Here is a 16,876-nt window from a genome sequence, read left to right as displayed (position 1 = left end):
TGTTGTCCGGAGTGGAGATTTGTTTGGACCAGTGGTTGTCCAAATTCAAATGTCTGTCTGTCTGTCTGTCTGTCTGTCTGTCTGTCTGTCTGTCTGTCTGTCTGTGTCTCTTTTATGCCCATGTATGGAGATCCCTGATGTCATCAACTTATAGACTGGCCTCCAAGCACTATGATAATGGTTCTTCACTAAGTACTCTGACAACATCCACAATGCATAACCGATAGGCATGCGTTCCCAATGGGCATTGGCTTAGTAAATGCTCAATGACAGTATTTGGAGAAGAAATTGGGAGAAATCTCAGACTATAGAATAAAATAAGAATGTTCATTTATTTTAATCAAACACATAGCTGCATCACAGACAATAAAGTAGAGGAACTGGTTTGTCAGTACAGAGGGGGGGGGGGGGGGGGGTTGTATTTAATTTTGATGTTCACTGAACAATATTCAGATGTCTCTGTCATGTAGCTGTAGGTATCATTCCACATGAGCTATAGACAGTCCTCGACAGCCCTTGTGGCTGATTCAGATCACTGCCAGGAGAAGACTGGCATCTCTTGACACCATAAGGATCACTTGTCCCACTTGTCACCGGGTTGTCACGTGTAGGTAATATTTATTGGCACGGTAATGCACCAATCACCCCGTACTCATTCCACATGGTTACACCTGGGCAGGCAATGTATGCTGATGAGGCACTTGATTTCTGAGAGGACTGTTAATGGAGTCCTTGGCATTGCATATGATTAAAGATGTCTCTTGTCATTATGGCGTTTAGGTGATACTGATCTTGACCAAGTTGTATGACTTTAACCTGGGTGCCGTGACCGAGAGCTCTCTGTGGAGGTAAGGGGTTAACTCAATATTGGTATGTTTGTTTAGCCATCTCCATCCAGACAGAACAAAGTTAAGCTATGTGTGGAATTGTGTAAAAAATCCAAAAGCGGAGCCCCAGATACAGGAAAATAATATATTCATAGGCAATGCAGTATACAGTAAGTATGATTTATAGCACTCTCGCTTGCTTGGATGTGAACAACCAAGTTATACTGGGAAGCAATATGAAATATGTTTTAATAAAGGTAGTTCAGTTTTAGTTCACATGGAAATACCCTGCTCTCTGGCTCTTTACTATTCCAAGGATAGAGGGAGGGGAAAAAGGAGAACTTCATTGTGGACAAGGCCTAAGGACACATTTTGAAAGGTTACATTTAAAGTAATAATCTAATGGTTAATGCAAGCCTTCTTTTGTCCTTTTATGGGTTTTGTCTATTTTCTTTGACCAATAAATTTGCCTGCGTTAGTTTTGATTTAATAGTTTCTCTAGCCATTTGTTTCAGAAGCAATTGAAGCGCAATTGCCGCTGTACTGTATAGCCGTAGCAATTCCAATCGCCATTGTTTTTTCCAGTTACGGTACACTGTCAGATCATAAATAAGAATGGAATTCGTTAAGGATTACACCACAGAGCGCCCAATCCAGACTTGCATGTCTCTTTTCATTTTTTTTCGTCCCCTTTCCCAAAGCCCACAGGAAACTCATTTCATTTTGAAATACACCTGACAAAGAGACCATCAGTTCATGGAGCATATAGCCTCAAATTAATTTCTGTTTCACTAGAGGCACTGCCAAGATTTACACCCGACTTGACACGTTTAGAAATCCCATATTGTGTACAGGAGGTATTCCATCATCAAGGTGTCTGCTTAACAATGGCGCCACACGTAAATTAGAGTGTTCCTCAGGGGGTGCACGAAGGCTCTTAGTAAGGATATTAGAAAAGGACAGTGTTTTTATATCATGAAAAGATTTCTGTGATAACACAATAAATGATTTATGAGCATAGCCCCAAGCAACTGTCGATGGCAAAATACAACAATGTGAAGATCAACGGGTGTTTTACGGAGACTTTCTAACAAGCATCAAGTTCCTCCATGTTACAAAATGATGAGTGCCTTTTCAGCTAAGGTAACTTCACACTACAATAACTTCATTTAAGAGGCTGTCTTCCACAGCCAGCTGCAATTTGGGAGAGATATATCAACTGAGAAGAATACTTGAGCGCAGCACAAACACAAACGTGTGTAGGGGGTAAGCCTTTGAAAAACAATGTCAACAGCAAATGGAATGATGCAGCTTAATGCACACGCAATGATAGCAGACACTGGGTATCTATCCAATTATGCAGTGAAATTACATTTGGAGGCACTCAGGTAGAACTGCGAGAAAGGATTGGCTCCCTTTGGCATGGGATAATGTAAACATAAAGAATGGAGACACACACATCTCCCCCTTGTCATGCAATACAGGGGACGGGAAGGGGACAGACAATGCTTGGAAGCGCGGGTATCCTTTCATGTTCTTCATTTGTTTATTCCTGCTGGATAATTCAGTATGCTGTAGCAGCAGGCATAAATGCCCCCATTTTCTTCCAACAAAGGCTGTTTAGTTAATGAGGTCTGGGGCTCAGGCCTCATTTATTTCCCTCACTTCCGCCACAAGATATAACATGATTCACACTCAACTTACACATGTAGCCATTATGCAAGTCACCTTCTTTTTTCCTCCTTGTTTTTCACTGCTAGTTTGCTGTATTTGGTAAATGAAGGCTCAGTCAGTCCTCCTTGATGAGGAGGCATGGGAAAGACAAAATCTCTTCTCATGGGGGTAGGAGTTATGTGGGAAGTTTAGAGACAGACTTCAATGGTCACTGTAGGATAGGTTTTTTAGGGGAAATTTGGACAGCCAGGAGGAGAATGTGTCTTCCTACTATTTCTTCTGAATAGTAAACAAGAAGGTAACCTCAGAATGAATAGTTTGTCTTCCCCAATAAACTTGCTGTTTTGTAAATACTTGTTGAATGTTGACACTTGAAGATCTATCCTTTAGCTTGGTAAAAGTAATGTCTCCATTTTTACTCTACAGACATGCAGGCCTTTACTTTTTTTCTGTCTTCGTAGATCAGTGGATTATGGAAGTACTTATACCAAACTCAATGATAAAGTTGGGTCAAGGACTGTGTTAAGTTACCTCTACGTCTGCCCAACCAACAAGAGGAAGGTCAGTATGTTCTCCAAGCCTTTATTTATTTTTATTGTATTTTATATCTGATCTTTGAATAGGCTTGACATTAAAATGCTGCTGTTGTTCTCACTGGCTATGAAGTATTTATGTGTGCTGCAAAATGACAGCATCCCTATTCTTCAAAGTGTTGAAGAGTGCTTCCTATTCTCTCTCCGTCTCTCTCTCTCTCTGTGTCTCTGTCTATCTCACTTTCTCTCTAATACTGTGCCTCTCCTGTATCTGTACTTTAGATAATGATGCTGAGCGACCCAGAGGTAGAGAGCGCTGTTCTCATCAGTTCAGATGAAGGGGCAAGCTTTGAGAAGCATCCCATTAACTTCTATATCCAGAGCCTTCTCTTCCACCCAGCGCAGGAAAACTGGATCCTGGCTTACAGCCACGACAGCAAGGTAGCAGGACTCCTTGAGTGAATCTACAATGGATCTTTACTGTTGAAAGTCACAAAGTGATGAAATATTGCTTTGAAAATGCTTTTGTTTTTGTTGTTTTTTCATCAGTTCGGTATCACTGACATTTGGTTTCGTTTTGTGTTGCAGTTGTATAGTTCAATGGACTTTGGGAGAAAATGGCTGCTTGTTCACGACAATGTGATGCCAGGGCGATTTTACTGGTATGATTATGGATTATATTTTTGTGTTTTGTGCTGTGATTGATTTAATGGCTGTAATTATAGTATCCATATGGCCTTACGATTACGTATGGCCTTAAAATAATCCTATGATCGCTTTTCAAAAACTGATCTTACCAAGACGATCAAACTGAAATGTATGTGGCTTATTATGCCCGTCTCATTCTCCCTTTTCTATAGCACAAATATGACATGCAATTTTTGTTGTCACTGTCATTTGGTAATCTCGGGTCCATGTGCACGGAATGGTGAATATTGATGTGACGCAGTTTATCCCTGCTTGTCATGGTTTGTGTCAAGCCCAAGTGCCTTTTGAGCTGGGAAAGAAACGACATTGTTGGGAGGACATCCACTCATTTGATAAAGGACATTTGATAAATAAGGACAGCATAGCAGGAATGGTGACAGCTCAAATTATGTACTTGCCCTTGAAAACCAATGCCTTGTATACTGTGCATTTTATATATAATTATTTATATATATTTTAAAAAAAAGATCATGGCACTTTATCACATACCCCCAGCCTTTATTTGCCCTGGGTTAGCGGATTGAAAAAAATAACCGAGAAGGTAATGATCCATATCAGCCCTTGGCCTGATATGGCAATTGACGAATCAGTGCAAGCTAAACTGTCACTGCAGGAGCTCAACGTGTGAAACATGGAAGAAACAAAGCTGCCAAACGTGGTTGCTGCACATGCTTTTTTAGAATTCACACCCGAGGAGACCATATCCTGGTGCAAAGGAACCAAAACACAGAGTGGAAAAGAACAAGTGACCACCTATGGTTCACAGAATGGCTAATGGTAAGGGCGAGGCCCACCTGATGTTTTCTCCCCACACTGCAGACAATCCCAATGAGATTACCATTTTATTTGCCTGCGCTGTTCATTGTTGACAGTAGTATAAGCACTCAAGCCCTATTTCATCCTTCATTGTACGACAGTGCTGTGCTGTGGAAATAGCTGATCTAAAATTCTCGTTATGGAGCTTGTTGATTGGCTATTTTTTAAGATTCTTGAAAATGTTTTCCGCCTATAATGACATGCCCAATAATCAAGAGCCGTCAAGAAACAAGCCTATAATGATATGACCAAAATATACATGCCAGGTTGAAGGTGTTTAATCTATTTATTCAATTAAAGTTTTGATCACATGCTATTTTATCAATGTCTCTGTCAATACTAGTAAATAGGCTGTAGGTATGTGATAAAGAAATGTTTGCCCTCGGTATCCAACCTCAGGCAATGATAAATGCCTGTGTGACAATACATAACTATTCTACTGCTGGATGTTAATGGAATTTGTTGAGGGAGTTGGCCAGAAACTTCTGTTTTCATTTGTTTTGTAATTGCACAACCATAACCCCCGCATCTGTCTTTGCACTCTCACCAATTAGCTAACATTCAGGAAATGAAGAAGGTGCTGATGTGCTGACATGCCTCTCTCTCGTTCCTACTCACTGAGTTCTTCCACATCTTCTTCATCTCCTCCTCCTCTTCTACCTCTTCTCTCAAGGGCGGTAATGGGACTGGACAGAGAATCAGACGTGGTTCACATCGAGACACGCATCTCCAAAGGCCGTGAGTGCTTCACTCCAGTTCAGCCCCACAAGACCCCTTGGCTCTCATTTAGAACGAGGTCACTGGTGAAGAGGAGACCTGTTCTGCAGTTCAGATTGGTCCCAGAAGTCTTGTAAAGCAGAGTAGGAGTCTCTTCGACAAAAAAGGGAGAGATGCAGTGGGTTGATCGATGTTTCTTTTCCTTAATCTCTCCCCTGCGTCCCATAGAAGAACCCCCACTCTCACTTCAAAACAGCAGACTAAATTCAGTCAAACCAATTACAGGGTTCTATACCAGCTCAGGAAAAAAACGGAACTCCTTTTGAAATGTGGTCAACTCTTTTGGGATGTACATGTAATGTGCAGAATTAGGCCATTGACATTTAATTTTGGCCAGTGACATTTAATTGGACAATCATCAATACCGTTACCTGCTTCACATTCTCTATCTGTAGCATATACTGTAAGTTAGCAGCTAAAGTACTGTTTTAAAGTACAGCAATTTATTGATGACTCTGTTCCAGGTGCCCGGTATGTAAAGTGCCGAGCTCAAAGATGTTCAGAGGGCAACAGACAATACCTCTTCCCTGGACATGTCGATACCAACTCCCTGGTTGTGCAGGATGAATATGTTTTCACACAGGTATGTGCACACATATGTTCATGCTTTCTCTCAAATATATAAAACTCATAATATATCATATCAGACTGTTGGGCTTTGTTTCACTTTTTTGTTTGTGGTCATTTCTGCATCTAGTTGATGTGTTTCTATCAAAGCTTACATGATGGCTTGGCCTAGCACACCTGTTCCCCACTCGGGTAGTGTGGGTTTTGATTACCTTTTATCCCATTCATATCACGGCACGCTCAGTACTGCTGCCTCTGTACACAGGTCAGACTCCTTGTCTGAAAGATGTGTTTGTCAGCCGGGAGCAGACTCCTGTTAGTGGCAGTCAGTGTCATTATTGCAGATTTAATTTCAGGTGCCCTCTGCCATCATTGATTTCCATCTACAGCAAGGATTTTGCTGTCTGTATGCTCAGTCATGATCCACTCACTCAGCTCTTGAAGGGTGATAAAACAAATACTGTAGCCTTGATTAGAATGAAAGCTAAACAAAAAACAAGTGGAATGTTTTCTGAATCTCACTGTTTGACATAAGTCATACGGATGCAGCACTCCACTATGAGTAAATGCCACAATATTTGCGGTGCATTTTCCGTGTGTTTGCCCATGCATGTGTTCTGGTGATGATGCGACAACAACTCTTCTAATGTAGAACCATGTCTCTGTTTTCATGCACTTGATGTGTAGACTACATTGGAACAGTACCGTTCTAAGAATGAAAATACAAGGGGGAAACCACCACACTGTGATTTAAAAATGGTGATTCAATAATATGTCTGAATTGAATTTATTTGAAATGAGATTGACCCTGGAGGCAGGGTACGAGGAAGATGCCGATGAAAATAACTGAACACAGCTGGCATGTCTGTGGGGAGCAAACCACAGATGACTTTCTTGTGACTTTCATTGCTTGGGGCAGTTGGATTTAACTTGACAAAGAATAATGAGGTTATCGATTGGGCTACAACGAAATAAGCAGTCTTCAACACCTCCAAAGTCTCTTGGGAGAGAGGGAACAGCCAAGTGCAACATCCTCAGAAATGTGGCCAGGGAAAATGCAGCTCATTGATTTTCGATAGATTATTCCATTAGAGCTCTAATGTAGTGTGTTGTGGGACAAACACCATCCCTCTAGTTGATTAGAAAATAAGCAATCAAGTAGCTTCGCTATAGCTGTGAGTGGAGGGTAAAGTGGTAGTGCATTAAGATCTTCAAGTGGCACCGAAGATAAAGACAACAGTCATCAGTGTCTTTTACCTTTGGGCTAATGATGTATAAAACATTTTTTTGGGTTTTCCTTGAACTGTATCTTGTTCTGCTTTCTACTGTAGTGCTCCTTTAAGTATCTCTAAGACTATTATTACGTTTAGGACAATAGCAATTCCTTTAATCAACTTTACATATTGTTTTTCAAAAGTTTGCTTTGTTATTCAATTTCACAGCTGACATAGTCCAGCATGTATACAACTTGCCTCTCCAGCATGGGTGCAAGCTACTGAAATTAATAATATATCTAACCATGATATTGTCTAGGTGAAATTGTACAATACAATATAATAGGCAGTGATATTACAGTAAATGTTATGGACTATTATGTAAAAGGAAAATATTGCTGATACTGTATTTGTAAAAATAGCAAAAACTTGTCTTGTAGTAGGAATTCTGGGGTATTTAGAACAGCAAAATCAAATTGGCAAGGTCTAAAACTTTCATATAAACCTATACACACTGCACCAAAAATAAAAATCCAAGCACTGCATTTCATCTTTGCTAAATGTATCAGTAAGTGTAACGCCTGATTTATTCTTTGCCGTACGCCGGTGTAGTGCACCTAGCCGATTTATTGAACATATTATGTTTATTTATTCTTATTCATTTTATAAACACTGTATGCTATTTGTGGATTGTCTATATTAGATAGTCATGGGCTCGCCCAGTCCAAAACATGTTAATTTGATGACCGTAGGTCTCTCCGGTAGGTTACCCAAATGAGACTCTTTGAGTCTCCTACCAGATACATTAGCATCTTTCAGAGAACCACAAAATCAGCCACAAAGGCCCACCGTAATTCTATGTATTTGGCCGTGGACCCCCATCTCAAAATATTTTGCTCCAGGGATCCCCAGAAGCAAAGATTTGAGTTAAAAATGTTTGCTTAAAAAGATATATCTATTCAAAGATTCGCACACATTTTGATGATTTTTCCAAAATAGCAGAGCTTATATATCTGCTATTTTTTAATAGCCAAAGTATAAAATATGGTAAAAATGTTAAATGACACAGTTGCTTTCCCGGTCTTAATGTTGTCCAGTTTAATTAAAATATAACACTTCAACACATTTGCTTTGTAAATAATGGACTTGTACTTTACTTGAGCTCAAATGAAGCTTCTCTGACTTCATTACTTAGGTGACCACGGCGGGACGAACAACCTACTATGTGTCCTACATGAGAGAATCATTCAAAGGGATGAAATTGCCTAAATATTGTCTGCCCAAGGTAAGTGCCAAGGTCAAATAAAGACTCTCGCTATAGGCTCTATTCACAGCAGCCATATTATGAAGACATTCACAGGTGTTACCAATGATACTAATGAAGGCTCTGTTCCATTCTGGTCAAACAGAGTCAGGGTGCTGATATTGTGCATGTTGGCTAACTGGAAACACTCTGTTACACCAGTGGGTCTACAGTTGGGGTCCAGGGACCCTCATCGGCTTCCAAATGAACCCTTGCAGGTGTGCAACTCTGAGAGTGTACAAATGGAACCAAATGGACCCGTTAGGGTCCATTTGGTTCCATTTGTACACTCTCAGAGTTATGGGGGTCGTGGAAACCACTGTGCTACACTAAATGGAACAGAGCCTTCATTAGTATCATTGGTAACACCTGTGAAGGAAGTGACTATGGCTGCTGTGCATAGAGCCATCATACAGTATAATACAGTTCAAACACATAATGCAAGAAGGAGAATGTATTGCGAAGAAGATCGATGCACACCTCAACGGTTGGTGACCGGTGCGTAAGTCAATGCATAATATTCAGAAGGGGATCCCTGATGGTGATATCAAAGAAAAGGACCCGCACACTGTCAGGAACTTGCAAAAGAAATTAGCTCTTTATTCAACGTTTCGGTCGTTAGACCTTCATTAGGACAGACAATCTCAAGACAATTGTCTGTCCTGATGAAGGTCTAACGACCGAAACGTCGAATAAAGAGCAAAAAGGGTTTGCAAGTTCCTGACAGTGTGTGGGTTCTTTTTTTTTATATCACCATCAGAGATCCCCTTCTGAAGAATGAGAATGTAAAAATGGATCTGTAAGGGTAAATTATTTTTAGTGTGTAGGCCGAGTGGTTCTAAAACAAGGACCCCTTGTATTTTTTGCTGCGGATCCCCATAAGAAAGGATTTTGTCCGAGGGCCCTCATAACAGAAGACTTGAAAATAGCATGTCTACAAACTCACAATGCGTCACAAAGCCTGTAGCCGAAAATAGAAAATGGGTTTAAGTGTTTATACTGTTCCTCGTTTTGCTGGGGACCCCCTGGAACCTCCTCAATGACCTTTGGGAGGTCCCCCATGCCCTGCTTTGTGAAGCCACTGCTCTGTTATACAGAAATGTCACTGTTGTTGCTATTCATACAGTACTTGTTGCCACTCTCTCTCTCTCTCTCTCTCTCTCTCTCTCTCTCTCTCTCTCTCTCTCTCTCTCTCTCTCTCTCTCTCTCTCTTGTCTTTGTGTCTCTCTCTTTATTTGTACACCCTAACAGGACATGCATATTATCAGTACTGATGAGAAGCAGGTATTGGCGGCGGTCCAGGAGTGGAATCAGAACAACACGTACAGTCTTTATATCTCAGACTCCCCTGGGGTTTACTTTACCCTCTCGCTGGAGAATCTGAGAACCAGCAGAGGACCAGCGGGCAACCTACTGGTCGACTTTTATAAGGTGCCTTACACTGAAAAATCATGAGGGTTCATTTCACTCAGCGGAAAAGGATTTTTTTTTTAACACAGAATTAAATTAACTACGTAGGATTTAGCTATGTGATGGCTTATGGACTTAGACAATGAACCTCGCTTTAAGAGCCAAGCCATTACGGCACAAAGCACACTTGACGTCTGACTAAAACGCTGCTTTCATTATAAACGGTTGGCCTGTAATGGTCCTTACATCACATACTGTATAACACTTGAAGCTTAAAATTTCAGTGCTGCTCTGATTTGCTGTTTAATCCTCCTATGTTTCCAGATTGAGGGGATAAATGGCATGTATCTCGCCAACAAACTGGTGGATCATCAAATCAAGACGTTTATCACGTACAACAAGGGACAAACCTGGGCCCTGTTGCCAGCCCCCACGACTGATGTGGCCGGAAATAGCCTTCACTGTGTTCTGGTGAGCCGGAGTCATTGGGCTGGAATGAATGCTCTCGTACATGGGAAATGAAGCCTCTGACACATATCATTCATCAAATGATTCAGTCCCATCGGCCGCGCTTTGGAGATTCCTTGATTGAGAAACGCATTTGCACAAGGCCAGGTGCTGCTGGCTTTAGCATCCATTTTGCCTCTTTACTTTTCATTAACGGCTGCATGAGGAAATGCCCGAGGCTGTTTGAGTCTTACTTGAGAGTTGGTGCGTTAGTGTACGGCCTGCAGCGTTGTCACGTTTAGTTTCAGGGGATCAGACAATCCATTAACCTCTGCGATTTCAATTTATTATCTGTAGTACTGAAGGCACCTGCATAATGAATGTTAGATTATGCAGAATTCCAGTAAATGGCCTGTGTTGTTATGTGTCAGATACAGTATCGTGGCTGTTTACTTGATCCACAGTGTGTTCTTTAAGAAACTGCTGGCATACAGCAATATGTGCAGTAATTGATGTGGCTCTGTTAATATTAGGCTACTAGGTTTTGTCAGGGTAGTACAAACGGCCAATATGCTGTAGTCCACTACCTCCCTCTTGGCAGTTTGAAAGCTCCTTATTGATGTTTTCCAAAGTACTTGATACCAAGAGATGAGTCACAATGATTTGAATCAATTTTGCCAAGATTTATCAATGCATCTTCAGGGAATTTTAATTACATGCCTTGTTTGCTTTAGAATGAAGCAGTTCAAATGCCCTCCTTGTCCTCTCAGCCGTTTTCATTTTGCTGGCAGAGGAGATGAGGGAGGAAAGCATCTTTGATTTCTAAATGGTCTCTGAAATTGGTGGCAGTTTTCGCTCAAACGGGAAACGAGTGTGAAGGCAGAGCCAATTATAATTGCATCTGTTAAGATCGGTCTGACTCACTTTGTTTCAACTTGTGCCTGATTGGAATCTATTGTGTTGACAGCCATTTTGTTCACTACATCTACATCTGGAGATGTCAGAGAACCCCTACACCTCTGGACGCATCTCCAGCAAAAACTCTGTACCAGGGATCATTGTGGCTACAGGTACTGAGAGGACAATGACTTTGTATAGATAATACTAATTGGGAGAATTAATGAGTGACAGTGATGAAGCACATCAATTTGATGACTTTGCATCTCCAGAACCTTTCATGGTTACTCAGGCAATAGCAGTGATGCAAACACTGAAACACACTCACCTAAGTTACAAAGTGAATTTGACCTCTACACATGTGGTACATTTTGAGTGACATGATTGGGATCATAAAGTCACAAAGTTATCCACTAGAGGAGACACGCACATTCGGGTAATGATTGTGAATCTGTGCATAAGGTACTGTTGGCGTATTATTGCTTTTCAGTTAGACAAAATCTCAAGAATAATTGCCAATGCACCAAAAAAATATATATACAAAATACACAAGTTTTATTTTCGTACCCAGGAAATGTTGGAAGAGAACTGTCTTCCACCAACCTTGGGATGTTTATAACATCTGACGCAGGGAATAGCTGGAGACAGGTGAGACTTGGCTTCATTAACATTTAACAGCAGACGTGCATTCATATTGAATGCGCACTGTGCAGCAAATGTGTCTGATGTTTTCGGGTGTTTGTCTGTGTAGATTTTCGAGGAGGAGCACAGCATTTGGTTTCTTGACAACGGAGGTGCTTTGTTGGCGGTCTTACATGCAACAGCACCTCTACGACACTTATGGTACGTATACTGTCGCATCCCCGTAGCTGATACCATAATTAGGTGTGCAAAACATCGCAGTGAAGTTGTAGTTGCAAATTGCCTGGAGACAATATATTTCTCTCCCATTTACTAGTTTTGTGAGTTGTTTCTGCATACATTCACTCTTTATAGTACTTTTTGAAATGCTGATGGAATACGTTTGCATGAACACCGTATCAGCACAACGGCCCCTCTCGCCACATCAAAACTGAATCACTTTCAGCGAAAAAGCGCCTGTTTCTGGATTGTTCTGGCGTTTTGGTATTTTTGAGTGCTTTTATGCAAATGAGCAAGCAGAGACGGTCGGCGAGTACTGTTGAATGAGACACAATACATCACTATCAAAAGACTTTTACACTCTCGTGGTTAAATTGACACTCAGGATTCTCCAGTGTAAATAATGTTTCGTGATGAAAAGAGTCTGATTAAGGTACTTAACTTTTCAACGATGTTATTGTTTTGCCGTCTTTGCTTAACTTAAAGCTGCACTCTGTCATTGCACTTCCTAACGGAGATTTGAACCTGGGGCCGTCAAGCAATACTGATATTTTTACCACTGCCCTTCAGGCAGTACCACTTGTCAACCAGTAGTGCTCCTACCAGACCACAGGATCTACTCAGTAAGGGCAGGTGAACAAATGCAACCACCACAGTTGTGTTAGTCGTATCCTACTATAATTCTAGTAACCTCACGGCGGAGTCTTCGTTGGTCGTTGGTTGGGGGGACTCTTGATCAAACTGCGCATGCGTCGTTGCCAGGTTTCGCGAGAGAAACAAGCAGTAAACAAGGCCAAACCAAACGAACCCTACAAGCAACGAGGTCTATCAAAAGAAGGCCAAACGAAGCGCCTTCACACATATACCTTGCCTATTGGAAAACAGCCGAACTACAAGCTCACAACGGGTCCCCACACCCACCTGCACTTTCACAACCAACGCCAAAACACAACACCACCAATATCGCCACTAAAGCGCTTACAATAAGCGAACATGGCAACACCGAGACACATGATTCCATTCAGACTGCGAGACCGCGAGTGCGTTCCGTTCACCGCAGCACATCAACTGCTCAACAGAAACACGGTGACATCATTTACGCACGTTTACACAGAAAACATTCTTAGATGTCTCTCTGTCTCTGTGTGTGTGTGTGTGTGTGTGTGTGTGTGTGTGTGTGTGTGTGTGTGTGTGTGTGTGTGTGTGTGTGTGTGTGTGTGTGTGTGTGGTGGGGGGTGGACGGGGGGGGGTGGACGGGTGGACGGGTCCGCGGCCTATATGCGTGTCAACGCATACACGGCTCGAGGGAGGGAGAGAGCCGCGCGCCGGGTGTAGCCGCTATCATTGATAATCACTTGGATCTAAACAAACGCGCTGGACGATCTCTGTGTGTGTGTGTGTGTGTGTGTGTGTGTGTGTGTGTGTGTGTGTGTGTGTGTGTGTGTGTGTGTGTGTGTGTGTTCGCGACGGGAGCATGTACCGTGGACTTTACTATATAACTTGGGGTCCAAGACATAGAAATGCCATTAAATGGGGGTCCATAGCCCTAATGCATGTCAAACTGGGGGTCCTTGAAATTAAAATGGTTGAGATTCACTGCTAGAGCCGTAAAAAAAAAACCGCTCTTTTGGGGGTCCCTGGCATATCTTTTCAAATGGGGGTCCGCGGGCTAACAAGTGTCAATTTGGGGGTCCTTGACATAAAAACGTTTGCGAACCACTCCACTACACAGTACAAACTCACTTTCGATCCCTGTTACTGTCTGTTCTCAGCGCATAAGCCAAACTGCACACGTTGGGTGTTCATATTCCCCTACGGGTATGGTCTAGTTGTATTAACATACTCTACCATACAGATTGGGCAATTGGTCATGTGTGTTGTGCGTTGTATTCACACAAATGTTACATTGTTTAGCTTTAAACCTAAACTTGGTGACCGAATTCCCAAGGGCTCTATACTAGATCCCCTCCTGTTTTCACTCTACACTACATATTTTGCCAAAAGATTGCCGATCAAGATTGTAAAGCTGCTATTTTCGCAGAACATTCTCTCCAGAATAAGGATGTTGGTACAAGTGGTTAAGGATGCTCATTAGCTAGTAACACTTAAGCCATATTTTACAAGGGATATCTACCTACCTACAGTATCTACCGACACACACACACACACACACACACACACACACACACACACACACACACACACACACACATTTAACACCTTTATTTGCGTTCACATTTAACAAGAAATTCTTGAACACAAACAATAGTAGATGCACAGGCTTGGGAAACTCAACAACAAGTGTTTCAGGATACAGATCACGGGTACAGGAAGCATCGCCAATTATCACAGACACTGAACAGAATTTAGCCAACGCCTTAGCTCTTGGCATGGGCATTCCTGCAATCTGCAGGCCTCTCACGACTGATTTATGGACATTACTGAGGCTTCCAGATATGAACACAAGCAGTTTCATTTGTAACCAAGCTTTGTAATAGCATCCTTTAGACGTTGGTACTTAAGCACCGCACCTCGGTAAGGAATGCCTCTTCCACACACACGCACGCACGCACGCACGCACGCACGCTGATCTTGAACTAATTAATGAAGCCCTCCATGCTCTTTCATAAGCATTGACGGCTGTTTGTCTGTTGATGTGGTACAGGATCAGTCTAGATGAGGGTAAGAAGTGGGACCGCCACAGTTTCTCCCTGGCCCCTTTGTATGTGGACGGGGTTTTAATGGAGCCGGAGACAGAGAACCACATTATCACGTAAGTACAGAAGGAGCACACAGTCCGGGAGGAGCAGACAAACACAAACATAAAGCCAGAGAAGGGAGGTGTATTGTTCCTTAACAAAACAAATGTTTGTTTCCTTTCTGGCTCTGTTTGGTCCCATATGAATGAGATCAGCTCAAATTCCCCGTCAGGCTAATGCTTTTGTAAACATGAAGAAAACATTCTGAGTTACGGGGACTACTCTTACACTGTCAGTTACAGCTTAATGCACCATATCCCTAGATTATTTCTCATAAATCTTGCATTTTGTATGATCTCTCCTCCAGTTTTTTTGGACACTTCAGCCATCGGTCAGAGTGGCAGCTCATCAAGATAGACTACAAGGGCATCTTCAGTAGAAGATGCATGGACGGAGATTACCAGACATGGCACTTACACAACAAGGTAGCAGACATGTTGAGCCCTATTGATTTATTGTTACCATGAATGCTTGTGTGCACAGCAACTTATTCTTTCTGTCTTTCTTTTGTTCCTTTATGTTTGTCTCTTCTATCCTCCTTTCCTGTTGGGTTCCTTTCAAGGGCGAGCCATGTGTTATGGGTGAGAAGCAGATCTATATGAAGCGCAGACCAGGCAACCGTTGTATGCTAACCCAGGACTACTCACGGATATATTCTTCAGAGCCCTGCCTCTGCAGATCTTATGATTTTGAATGGTAATGGCACCTTCCCATTGCTTTCATACCAAGTAATGTCTCAGATTTCTACCAACCTTATGTTGCCCATATTCATAGCTATTATGTTTACTGTGTTGAAAATGTGCATGTATTCACTTAATTATATTTGGAAAATTCTAGATGCAAGTTTCCACAACGCAAATTTTCATGTTAGAATGCAATGAATACTAATGATTTGGTTAATTCATTTTAAATGCCTTTTATCCAATTGTCTCAGATGATCTTTGATCCTGCTTGTCACATGCGTCTTGCTTGTGCCACTATCTTAAAAAAGTTTGTGTCTGATGAACCATTTTTCCTGACTTAAAAAAACTGCTGACACTGAGATTCAAAGCACCTGTGATATCATTTTATGCGCTCCCTTGTATCGGCAGTGATTATGGGTACGAGCGTCAGGCGGATACAAAGTGCGCCTCTGCTTTTTGGTTTAACCCAGATGCAGCTGCTAAAAGCTGCAGCACCAGTCAAAGCTTCCTCAACAGCACCGGGTAAGTGGAACCCAAATCAACTGCACAGTAAAATCCTCAGTGATCATTTAACTCCAAAGAGTCTTCAAATGGAACCAAAATGGCCCTATAGTCCATTTGGTTCCATTTGTATGATCTTTTACTGTGTGAACACACATCCCGATACAATGTTGTCCCAGTTCCCAGAGAGGCAGGCACAGGTAAATTAATTTTCATGCAATAAGATGACTGTAGATGTTATAATCTAAGGCACATGAATAAAGTCATACATCATCAGTATTTCACATTTGGCCTCTGAGGTTTTGGAACAGTGAGGCTCACACTGTCGTTATGGGTGGTGTAGGTATCGGAAGGTATTGTCCAACAACTGCAAAGAGGGAGGGAAGAATGTGTACTCCCCCAGGAGACAGGCTTGTCGCCCCAGACCGCCCCGAGGCCTACGCTTGTCAACGGGTCATGGAGAGCTCAGTGCCTTGGTTGAGAGCAATGTCACATTCCTGGTCTATCTGGACGATGTGAGTCATACAACAATGTGGCTTCATTATGGCCATTATTATTCATATTATTTCATAAAGGTGATACGGTATGCGTTATTGTTCAGGCGTAACTTGTTCTTGTGGCATAACAGATGACAAGATGTCCCCAGAATTTGAAGCAGGGACACAAAGGCGCAGTTACGTGACTGACAGCCTTTCTTGCCTTTTTCCTCTCTAGCTCTGCATTGTATTTTCCCTTCCCCTCTTCTCTCTATGAAGTTCCTTTTAGTTTTTCCCTCCTTTCAAGTGCTTGTGGAGTGATGTTGGCCACACCAAGCATGATAACTTTAACTATACATAATTTATATGGTTTTAAAAGAAAATTCTAACTGTACAGTAACTCTTCTGTTCACATAATTATTG

At 41.9% G+C, this 16,876-nt stretch overlaps 1 protein-coding gene across 1 annotated transcript in view; it reads left to right on the top strand.

The window, feature by feature from the left end:
• Positions 1–16,876, top strand: part of sorcs3b (sortilin related VPS10 domain containing receptor 3b) — a gene marked incomplete at its 5' end in the record, with an annotated part of 53,052 nt that overhangs the window by 22,341 nt on the left and 13,835 nt on the right. The window contains 17 exons of the mRNA XM_084076101.1: positions 781–848; positions 2,963–3,062; positions 3,317–3,475; positions 3,623–3,696; positions 5,232–5,296; positions 5,800–5,918; positions 8,312–8,401; positions 9,671–9,850; positions 10,154–10,300; positions 11,244–11,346; positions 11,745–11,821; positions 11,925–12,016; positions 14,700–14,807; positions 15,101–15,218; positions 15,356–15,489; positions 15,885–15,998; positions 16,321–16,492. Coding sequence (XP_083932227.1) covers positions 781–848; positions 2,963–3,062; positions 3,317–3,475; positions 3,623–3,696; positions 5,232–5,296; positions 5,800–5,918; positions 8,312–8,401; positions 9,671–9,850; positions 10,154–10,300; positions 11,244–11,346; positions 11,745–11,821; positions 11,925–12,016; positions 14,700–14,807; positions 15,101–15,218; positions 15,356–15,489; positions 15,885–15,998; positions 16,321–16,492 — 1,920 coding nt within the window. The remainder of the gene's footprint in view (positions 1–780; positions 849–2,962; positions 3,063–3,316; positions 3,476–3,622; positions 3,697–5,231; positions 5,297–5,799; positions 5,919–8,311; positions 8,402–9,670; positions 9,851–10,153; positions 10,301–11,243; positions 11,347–11,744; positions 11,822–11,924; positions 12,017–14,699; positions 14,808–15,100; positions 15,219–15,355; positions 15,490–15,884; positions 15,999–16,320; positions 16,493–16,876) is intronic.

Source organism: Gymnoscopelus microlampas (genome assembly GCF_963454915.1).
Source record: "Gymnoscopelus microlampas genome assembly, chromosome: 13".
Lineage (NCBI taxonomy): Eukaryota > Metazoa > Chordata > Actinopteri > Myctophiformes > Myctophidae > Gymnoscopelus > Gymnoscopelus microlampas.
The sequence above is the reverse complement of the archived record's forward strand: the minus strand, read 5'-3'. Positions and strand labels throughout refer to the sequence as shown.